An 11,760-nucleotide genomic window follows, 5' to 3' on the forward strand; every position below is an offset into this window, starting at 1 on the left:
AAATAATTAAATGTATGAATATTTGCTGCACTAAAAATTTAAAAATTGTTTACTTACATCATATGTATCAAAGTTTTATATATATATACATATATATATGTACATATATATATATATATATATATATCCTTGCTACATGCATTGATTTCTTTCAGTCCCTTAGTTACACATAATTTATCTCTACATGGTTTACTTTTTTTTCTTGTGAAATAATTCACTAGTTTGCTTGTGCTACCTTAACCAAGTGCCACACTCTGACTTGAATTCCAGAAATGCATTCTCTCACAGTTGTCCAGGGTACAGTTGAACCATGAAAGGACCTGCAAAGCTTTCTCTAAACGACTAGTTTTCTCTGTTAGGCTTACTGGTGTCTCTTCTATTATCTTCCTCACTATCTGACCAGTGTCCTGATCATCTCCTTTTACTAAGACACATGTCATTTTAGATTCTGGCCCAACCCAAATACCTCATTCTAACTTAATTAATTCTTTAAAGTCTACAGGCCTTGTGGTTTGGACTTCAACATTTAAATTTGGGTGACACAATGACAATACTATCAGTGAGGCTGTTTGCCACTGCTCTTCAGGGTGTGTCCTTCTCCTCTGTCAATGTTTGTGTATCTTAGGTGTCTTGAAAGCAAGGTAGGTGTTTTTTGTTTATTGGCAAGCAGGATTCTTGCAATGTTCACATATTAATGTGAGACCAACAACTCAGCCTTGGGATCATGTAGTAATGACAGACACTATTCAAAAAATTTGCAAATGGACAATCTGCCAAGAAAAAAAGACACAGTGATCACTGTATACCAGTATCACCTTATATAGTGGGAAATTCACTTCTGCGATTTCTATCAATAGTTTTGGTCACTTAACAATAGTATGTCCCATGCTCCATTTTTATCGCCAGAAACATGTCCAATGACAATCAATAGATGCCCAAAACCTTGGATAATTTTGAACTCAATTTATACTGTGCTTTAAAAATGTATACTGAACTATGTAGAAGCTTAATTACTAAATTAAAAACAAGCCATCAATGGCAATTATTACTAATCAACAAGAATGGTAGCAAAATACTATACTAAAAGTTATATGAATTTGGTTTCTCTTGTAAAATGTTTTATTGTACTTTGCTCAGCTCTTTTCTTGTGATAATGTGAACTGGTACAGCACTCAGATAATAAGAATGATTATTCATCAGGTGCTAGAAATGCAACTTTTGGAGTTAGAGGAGGAATAAATAAGCTAGAACAAGCTTATTTTTTCCCTTACAATTTCATACATTTGATGTTAGCAGAGATAGAAACATTTTCAACATCCATTTTTTTCTTTCCTTATTCACTGAAGAACTTGTACTTTTTCATTTAAAGGAGGCAAGGTTTCTCTTTGGTAAATATGAATTCACAATACCACTTATTATATGCTTTGGAGCCATAGTTAAGAGAATAAGTGTTCTGTGTTAATAAAACAGGTCTGATAACAAAGATGCCTAATAACCCAGCACCTAATAGATAGGAAAGGTATAGAGTGTGCATACAGTGGACAAAGAGAGGATTCATGATACTTAAATAGTGTTCAATTAAAAACCAGAAATTTTCAATTCTGGCATTTTAAAATTTAATATTTTCTGACTGAAGTTGGCTATGGCTAATTCAAATTAACAAATGGCAGACTGGAGAGAGTACTTGGAGAAATTATGGGACAACACTAGATTTTATTTCCCTAAAAAGATATAGGGTCCAAATTTTTTTATAACTTTTTTTTTTTTCGGTTGTAGGGCCTGAACTCTGGGCCTGGGCTCTGTTCCTCAGCTCTTCAGCTCAAGGCTAGCACTCTACCACTTGAGCGACAATGCCACTTCTGGCTTTATTTCTTTTTGCTTATGTGGTGCTGAGGAATCAAACCCAGGGCCTCATGCATGCAAGGCAAGTGCTCTACCACTGAGCCACCTTCCCAGCCCCCAGGGTCCAAATTTTTATTGATCATGGAAAAGAAGTATATAATATATGTTAAAATATTGAAACATATTGAAAAATAGCATAGAGATGCATTTTTTAATTGTATGGTTTGTTTTTGAGAATATTTTATACTGTTGATTTAGAAGAAGTCATTTTGGAATTCATATCTAAGATACTTGTATAATCAAAAGAAATTATGCCAGGATAGTTCTAGATAAACAGTTTTTATAATTGTGTTTTTATTATCTGTGAAAGTAATAATTGGAACTTTTAAAGTAGCTTTTGCATTGGTTTCCAATTAGGCTTCTAATTCTTTTCTAACAAATTATGAACATAAGTAAATGTAATTATCTGTGTCAGGAATAACTAAGGAAAATGCATTTTAGTTATCATATTCTTTAAGTAAGATCATTTTGAGGATAATATAGCAGCACATGTGAAATGATACTAATGAGGTCCATAAATGTCTGGGATGCTATGGTCTGTGAGTGAGCAGAGGACCAATTACCAAGAATGGAACTTCATGCTGGTCGTTTACATATCATTATCCTCTCACCAGCATGTGGTGAAGACCTGAGGGAGCTAAACAAAGAATTAAAAGAGATTTTCTTTTTGAGTAGGAAAGTTTTTTGTTGCTATTGTTATTTTTGCGGGTCCTAGGGCTTCAACTCAGGGCCTGGGTGGGTGCTGTCTCTGAGCTTTAGTGCTCAAGGCTAGCACTCTACCACTTTAAGCTCAGTTCAATTTTCAACTTTTTTGGTAGTCAATTGAAGATAAGAGTCTCACAGACTTCTTACCTGGGCTGTCTTTGAACCATGATGCTGAAATCTCAACTTCCTGAGTAGCTAGGGTCACAGCATGAGCCACCAGTGCCTGACTAATTTTTTGATGGCTCTTCAAGCATCATAAGTAAGAAGGAATGTGTGTACCTTTTGCTGACAATAGAATTAATTTTTCTAAGTGTAGGCTGGGCTGGCAAATTGAATAAGTACACCAGTAGCAAGATGATAATAGGAGTTGTTTCATGCCATCACTTACCTCTGAATAGGCTTGGAATATTACACAAATGATATCAAGATATTTTAGAGTGTGTAAACAAACAAAATTAAATGAAAGAGATGGGTAATAGTTTCATTCAATATTTTTTCTAGAACTGCACTGTTGATAAGTTAAATTATGAATGTGATGGTTCACAAGTAAGTGAAAAAAAAATAAATTTTCCCTGAAAGCAAGTAACACAGTTCGTTATGAATGATGCTCAACACCTCAATGTAATTCTAAGCATTCTATGTTAAACTTTACATAAAGGAAAAAAGATCATGGCTTTTTTATTTTATTTTTTTGGGTCCGGTCGTGGGGCCTGAATGAACTCTGGGCCTGGGCGCTGTCCCTCAGCTCTTCAGCTCAAGGCTAGCGCTCTACCACTTGAGCCACAGTGCTATTTCTGGCTTTTTTCTTTTTGCTTATGAGGTGCTGAGGAATCGAACCCAGGGCCTCAGGCATGCAAGGCAAGCGCTCTACCACTGAGCCACCTTCCCAGCCCCAAGATCATGGCCTTTTGATTGCACAAGTATATAAGAGAATTGCTGGACTCAGTTACCTTGCTGGCTATAATTGGCTGAATTAGAATTGGACAGGATTCTAGAGAAACTCATCAATTCTCAACAGAGTTGAGAATTGAGGCTGTATTTCTATGGTTGTGTACTTGAGTAAATGTTAAGCTAGAAAAAATAGAAGACTAGATTAAATCTGATATTTTTTTCTATTCATCTTTTTTTAATCACTATCTTTAGGTAGATATACAATCGAGTTGTTATTTAACAAAGCAGTTTATAAATACAATATATCTTGATCAATATCACCCCTTTCAATATTGTTATTCAAGAAAATATAAACTAAGACACTGGAGCAGGTTAACGTTGAAGATTATAACAAAGTTTTCCAGATTTTCCAAAGATCTAGTTCCTAAGTTATGATTTCTCATGTTTCCTTAGTTAATATAATACAAAATAGGTTTCAGCAGTACATGGAAGGCAAACCTTAGAAGAATTCTTTGTAGGGTCCAGATGAAGACAAGGTAATCTGATATGGTCACATCATATAAATACTGTTTTAGAAGTGACTAATAGTACAATGAAGTGAGAGAAAGAATACATAAAGAAATTCATGCCAGGTACTGGTAGCTCAAGCCTATAACCCTAGCTACTCAGGAGGCTGAGATCTTAAGATCATAGTTCAAAGCCAGCCCTGACAGGAAAGTTTGTGAAACTCTTATCTCCAATAAACCACCAGAAAACTGCAAGTGGTGCTGTGGCTCAAGTGGTAGAGCCCTAGCCTTGTGCTGAAGAGCTGAGGGACAGCACCCAGGCCCAGCATTCAAGCCCCAGGACAGACAAAAAAGAAAGAAAGAACAGCCGGGCGCCGGTGGCTCACGCCTGTAATCCTAGCTACTCAGGAGGCTGAGATCTGAGAATCGTGGTTCAAAGCCAGCCCGGGCAGAAAAGACCGTGAGACTCCTATCTCCAATAAACCACTAGAAAACCAGAAGTGGCGCTGTAGCTCAAGTGGTAGAGCGCTCGCCTTGAGCTGAAGAGCTGAGGGACAGCGCCCAGGCCCAGAGTTCAAGCCCCATGACTGACAAAAAAAAAAAAAAGAAAGAAAGAAAGAACAAAAGGAATTATAATATACTTATATGCACATGATATGACTGAAAATAAATTTTCACACAAGCTGAATTGCAACTGCCAGCACCAGAATGTGTTTTGCCTGAGATCTTCTCTTACATGTGAGTTCACATTAACCTGGAAATGTAGGTGGTTAGATCTGAAGAAAGAATACCTTTTGGAAGCCACTCTCAGCTAGTGAATAGCAAAACCTGGTGTATAAAGTTTCCAGGCAGAAAGACTACACGGTTCACACTCACACTGGTGGACAGTGTGTCCTACAATGACGTTTTCTCTCTCTCCAGTCGGGAGCATCTTGTCCTGGCTCTTTGCTATCTATGCCTCACTCCTGCTACTCTGCTTTATTTCCTAAGGGAAATTCATTTATGGGTGTTTCTATGTTTGAGCTGGCTTCTGGGGAACCTAGATTAAATCACCTTTAGGTCTTTTCTACTGGTTGGCTTCCTGTAACTCCACAAAAAATTTTAATCAAAAACATTGAAAACCTGTCCATATTGCCATTGGTCATGAAGTTGGCTTTGTCTCTTGGTTTCTCTTTAGGGATATGTCTTTTGATTAGGTACCTAAAGCATGTTATTTCTTAATGACATAGGAAAGGCAAAGAAAAAAGGTGCAACAAAATTTGAAAACAATATAATCTCTACGTGCAAGGAATGAAACCAAAGCAATATTAAGACAGGTCTGGAAAAGACAATGAAATGGTTTTTATGTTCAGAAAGAGCAGTGGCGTCCAGGAATTTGTCTCCTTCAAGTGATCTAAAGTCTCCTCATACAGATAGGAAATAATATAATTGTTTTATGTCTACAGGGAGAGCGAAATTCCTCGCATACCAGTACATGTGTAATGATCCTACAACAATACAAATTTTCTCCAGTGGCTTGTCCAAAAAGATGTTAGCACGTAGACACAAATTATTAGCCCAGTTCTGGACTGAGCTTCCCAGTGGTGGATTTGTGAATCTGTGACATTTCCAATGTAGCAGCAGCAGAAGAATCCAAACACCGTGCTAAAGAGTAGTGGTCATCTGGGGACCTTCCGGGCTAAATGGAAACAACCTCTAAATGACCAAGGAACTAAATGTGTGCTTGGGTGTGGATGAGGAAGAGTACAAAATAAAAACAACTGAACAAATCTCCCTACTCAAAATAATAAAAATCCAAAGCACATGACAAAAAATATAAATCTAAAGGTGGTGCCAATAACATCAACAATAAAACATGAAATACCAGTTGGGCATCTTTTTGAAGATCATGATCCATTACACTGAAAATAAACCAGTTAGGCAGGATGAACAAAGGTACCTAGTGCATCAAAGGCTTTAATAAAATAATGCATTTTCCCTCTGTTCCATGCTGGGTATGAAAAATATCTGCTAACTCTGTGTGAATGTTTGAGCTGATGGGAGTGTGATATATATGGCTATTGGTCCATACAAGCAAGCAATCTCATGTTGCAGGAAATGTTAGAGATAGAAAAAGATGCTATGGAAGCTCCACTAGGGAAACAAAGTGCATCCTTTGAGCTTCTGACTCAAGTCCATGCTAGTTCCAGTGAAAGAGACAAGATGTCTTTTAAGTGTGGTACTAAAACCACGTGATGATTGATGGTCCCTTTGAAATCACATTGGAATCCAGAAAAGGCAGAATTTGTCATCAATAACATATTTACAAGGAGGTAGAATGAAAATGGTCCCCAAGAGAAGGCATAGACTGCAGGATAGGCCATCTTCCAGGCAACAGTGGCATATTTATCCTACCTTCAAGTGATAACAGGCACAACAACTTCTCTGGAGGCCCTCCCAAATGACCAACCAGTCCATTCATTGACCAGGACTCTTTAATCATCATGCACACTTTTGACCCTGTCCCTTATTTTTTTTCTGTTTAAACCTAAAGATCATATCTTTACCCAAAGATAGCTAAATATGGAAGCCCGTCAGCCCAAAGCTCATACTCAGAGAAACCCAGAAGCTTTCAGACAGACATTCAGAGAGGAAAGACACAAAGAAGGCATGAAAAAATTGAATATTTCACATGTAGGTCGTTTTCTTCTAAGCCATCTCCAACAATATGAACTTTAGGAATCATCTTCCTCCATGCCTTCTTCAATGGGCTGATGCTTCAATAAACCCCACTAATATATCCTGTTTGCCTGCCAATATGACAGGTGTACCACATTCAATTTTTGTAATTACTAAAGGTACTGTCTAAGGTGAATGTAATCAAATTGGGCGCTGTAATATAAGAAGGAAGGTTAGGGTTGGGAAGGTGGCTCAATGGTAGAGCGCTTGCCTAGCATGCTCAAGGCCCTGGGTTCAATTCCTTAGCACCACATAAGCAAAATGAAAAAAGCCAGAAGTGGCGCTGTGGCTCAAGTGGTAGAGCACTAGCCTTGAGCTGAAGAGCTGAGGGACAGCATCCAGGCCCAGAATTCAGGCCCCATGACCGGACCCCCCAAAAAAGAAGAAGGAGAAGAAGAAGGAAGGTTATTTGGGAAAATAAGTCCAGGTTACCAGCGACTCCAAAAAGCATGGAAGCTTAAAGGCAGTGTTCTATTTTCACAGGAATTTCTGTATGACTACTGATGATTACAAACCAATTAAGAAAACTACCATAACTGTGATGGTCTTGAGTACCACCAAATAGCTCATTCATTTACAATGATCAAAATAATTATTTATTGACTTTCAAAAAAAAATTTTAAATGAACAAAGAGACAACCTGAAATAGAAGAGAGACTATTATGGACTGGGAAGTGGACTTAGGGGAAGTGTGGTGGGAAGAGAAATTGGGAGAGAAGGGTAAGAAACACAATGGGAGCACATGATCAACCAGGATACATGCATGTGTGGGAATGGAACATGGAATCCCATTACTTTCCATAATTAATGAGTTAGTAATTATACTTTTTAAAGATCATGTGGAGATGACTTACAAAAATAATGCTCATTAAAATGTCTAAATAATAAAACAGACAATGTGCTATTAAATAGAAAAGTGAAGAAGTTACTGGTACAAATATGAAAATATATCCATTGTCTCTTCAGTCCCATAAATATAATTCATGACAGGTGACCTTTTCATCCTGTAAAGTAGGCAAACATCAAACAATGTGCTGTGTTGAATAAACAAAGGGGGCATACATGGTCAAATACACTGATAAAACTGAAAGTTGCTTTAATTCTCTAGTAAGAAAATTTGGATTGACAAAATTTTGAATATATATCTCACCATCAAGAACCTGATTTTATAGAATTCCAGGAAGTATCATGACTCATAAAGGCCAGGTTGAGTGTCACTCACAGCACTAAAGGGGCTGAGGTAGGAAGATCATAGCTTGAGTCCAGAACTTGGAGACCAGCCTAGACAACATTCTTTCCCCACAAAACAGAGAAATATATGTCCAGCTTCAGAATTCTCAGAGGACAATGAAGTTTTTCCAAGGCAAAACAGAGCCAAATAATCCCCACATTCTAAAGAACCTTTCTATATTTTGTAATTGAATTATCTTTCCAATAGTTCCCTAACATTAGAAGTACTTTTTACTTCCATTTTCTTGTTTAATGCCTCGAGGATAACACCTTGTATTCTACTCTCATGCTCTTTGGATCAGAATTACTAAAATGAAACCTGAAATACTATATATATAACCGATAATATTATGTAACTGATAATATTATGTAATACATGCATTTTATTTCTTCAATATGAATCAATGCTAAAAGGCATAAAAACATATATGAAAGAACTTTTCTTTAAGTCATTATGAGATCAATAAATGGTTCTCAGAAAAATACAACACACTTTAAAATCAAATATAAGGTAATCTCTAATCATTAATAAGAACATCTTTGAGTCAAAACTCTTAACCAAGGTTTGTCAGGAAAGGTACATTTCCTTCCCATCTCATGAGAACACAAATGTCATCAGCCAGGAAATATATTAGATATGGAATAAACATAACATTATGGAAAAGTGTTTTCTTTTCTCACCTCACACTATGGGGATTCAATCTTAGGGGCTTTAGGTCTTCAGAATCATTAAACTTCTTCCTGGGGGTAAACAGTGGTTTAATAAAAGACATCACCCAAACAGACATCACAGAATAGACCACTGCTTTGAGGACAAACATTTCACAGCTTAGAGGATATAGGTAACACACAAAAATACTTTCTTTGGATTTTTGAAAACTGGAGTAACATATTTGATATAGTCGAAAACACTCTTTTCAGGAATCAAAACAGAAAAACATGAGAAGTGATCTGAGCCTGCCTGCAGCTGTCCAGCTGTGCTATGAGAATGTGAATGGATCCTGCATCAAAACCTCCTATGCCCCAGGACCCCGCCTGCTTCTCTATGCACTGTTTGGCTTGGGGGCTGCCCTGGCAGTGTGTGGCAACCTCCTGGTGATGACTTCCATCCTTCACTTCAAGCAACTGCATTCTCCAGCCAATTTCCTCATTGCCTCTCTGGCCTGTGCTGACTTCTTGGTGGGATTGTCTGTGATGCCCTTCAGCATGGTCAGGTCTGTGGAGAGCTGCTGGTACTTTGGAGACAGTTTCTGTAGATTCCACTCTTGTTTCGATGTGGCATTCTGCTATGCCTCTATCTTCCACTTGTGCTTTGTCTCTGTTGATAGATACCTGGCTGTCGCTGACCCCCTCATCTACCCAGTCAGGTTCACTGTGTCTGTCTCTGGTGCTTGCATCACCTTCTCCTGGCTCCTGTCCATCACATACAGCTTTTCCCTTCTTTACACAGGGGCAAATGAAGTTGGGCTGGAGGATCTGGTCAGTGCCCTCACGTGTGTGGGGGGCTGTCAAGTCGCAGTGAATCAAAACTGGGTCCTGATCAATTTTCTACTCTTTCTCATTCCTACTCTTGTGATGATTTCTGTTTACTCCAAGATTTTCCTCATTGCCAGACAACAGGCAAGGAGAATTGAGAGCATGAGCAACCAGACCACAGTGTCCTCAGACAGCTACAAAGACAGGGTAGCCAGGCGGGAGAGGAAAGCAGCCAAGACGCTGGGAATCGCAGTGGTGGCTTTTCTGATTTCATGGCTGCCGTACTTCATTGATTCCATCATTGATGCCTTCCTGGGTTTCATCACGCCTACATATGTGTATGAAATACTCGTTTGGGTTGCTTACTACAACTCAGCCATGAACCCTTTGATTTATGCTTTCTTTTATCCTTGGTTTCGAAAAGCCATCAGACTGATTGTCAGTGGCAGGATCTTGCAAGGAGATTCTTCATCCATAAACTTGTTCCCTGAGTAGGCTTTTGTTTTAGATTGGGGAAAATATAGAGTCATAATACACACATGCGGAAAAGCATTGATTGTGCATGTTAAAGATTTCCTAACATAAAATCATAAAATAATGAAGTACAGTTAGAGAGTCAGAATGAGTATACTATGTACAGAATTGTTGCATAATCAAGCAAAATTGTGATCTTATTATTGTTTACTGTTTAATCATTTGGATCCTTTGAGCCTCTGCTCTAACTCCTAACAAATTCAAATTCACACTTTACCCTGAACTTTATAGAGATTACACATTGCCTTTAAACTTTTCTCCAAAAACATCATCAAATCATTTGAATAACAATGTAATCATGTTTGTGAAGCTTATGTACCTTTAATAGCTCATGTATGTTGCAATACCTAGTCAATTTCTCTATATATAAAAGTTTAACACAAGAGAATCTGGGTATATTTGGATATAGCTTCCTATATTTTAGGAACCAGGCTGTTATTTTATTTTTGCATTCTAATGAGCTGTTGTACCTATTTGTATTCCTAGAAAACTATTCCTCAAAAAAAAAAATGTCCTTTCTTGCTCTTCTTTCTATCTCCAACTAAACCTGGGACTTCCCCTAGACATGGAACATAATGATTAGTCAATAAATGTTTGCTGAATTAAGTGAATGTTTTCTTTAAATATATAAATATTTTAATGAATTTATGTAAGCATAATTTATGTTCATGCTTACATAAATAAATGTGACTCTATGGATTGTTATGAGTCAAGGTAGATGGTAGACACAACCCATGTACATATTAATCTTGAAGTATTTGAATGCTCAAACTCTTATAAAAGGATTTTATTTGAACTTCCTCATGGATACTACCTTTATTTTAAACTGTAAGATGTTAGTGGTTGAGTTCAAGAGACATAAAAAAAATTGCAAGTCAAGACTTTCTATGGTTTCCACATTTTCCCTAACCCTGCTTTTATCATAGCATGATAACAGGCACACACTTTTAGAATGATGTATCTTATACTTTTTTAAGTTGCATCGTGTCTCACAAGTAATGTGAGTTTGGGGCTGGGAAGGTGGCTCAGTGGTAGAGCACATGCCTTGCATGGCAGAGGCCCTGGGTTTGATTCCTCAGTACCACATAAGCAAAAAGAAAAAAGCCAGAAGTGGTGCTGTGGCTCAAGTGGTAGAGCGCTAGCCTTGAGCTGAAGAGCTGAGGGACAGCGCCCAGGCCCAGAGTTCAGGCCCCATGACCGGACCCAAAAAAAAAACAACAAGTAATGTGAGTTATAGAGAAGCAATGTAAGACGCTAGTCACACTCCTCAAGTATCTGGGTATTCTCGCACTGGGACTAGGCCTTGCAGACATAAGCTGGAGGCCCTCTCTCAGCCCTCAGGTGCAACCTCTCCTTCTAAGCATTGATTCAAATCTCACTCTACCACTTTCTGTTCTTTTGTGCTGAAATGAGTAATTCTCTTCTCTGATTTTGTCAATCAATTTTATTCCCTTAGCTTCATATATTTTAAGGGGGCATTTCAATGGAATTTTGGGGAATAATGTAAATAAAATCTATGTATTCACTTAACTTGACAGTGCTGATCTTCAAATTATGTGTAACAATTCAAACACTTCAAATTGTTAAAATATTGGCCTGTTAGAGGTATCTGTGAAGTACAAATCCTAGTGGCTCACTGCTGTAATCATAGTTACTCAAGAGGCTGAGATTAGGGAAAGTACAATTTCAGGTTAGCTGGGAAAGAAAAGTTCATGAGACCCCTTTTCAACCCATAGCTGAGTAGACACCACATGCCTGTTATCCCAACTTACATGGAGTCTGGGATTGGAAAGATCCC

At 37.8% G+C, this 11,760-nt stretch overlaps 1 protein-coding gene across 1 annotated transcript; it reads left to right on the plus strand.

Moving 5' to 3' along the window:
- Positions 1-8,891: 8,891 nt before the first annotated feature.
- On the plus strand, positions 8,892-9,923 carry LOC122125464 (trace amine-associated receptor 7a). The gene has a single exon (XM_042700043.1). It carries the CDS (start codon positions 8,892-8,894, stop codon positions 9,921-9,923), a length of 1,032 nt encoding a protein of 343 aa, XP_042555977.1.
- Positions 9,924-11,760: the final 1,837 nt, after the last annotated feature.

This window comes from Dipodomys spectabilis, unplaced genomic scaffold, assembly GCF_019054845.1.
Source record: "Dipodomys spectabilis isolate Male_0828 unplaced genomic scaffold, ASM1905484v1 ptg000001l, whole genome shotgun sequence".
Taxonomy (NCBI): Eukaryota; Metazoa; Chordata; class Mammalia; order Rodentia; family Heteromyidae; genus Dipodomys; species Dipodomys spectabilis.

What these genes read in the sequence shown, in the direction of transcription:
- LOC122125464 (XM_042700043.1), top strand. Translation starts at nt 8,892, where the DNA reads ATGAGAAGTGATCTGAGCCTGCCTGCAGCTGTCCAGCTGTGCTATGAG.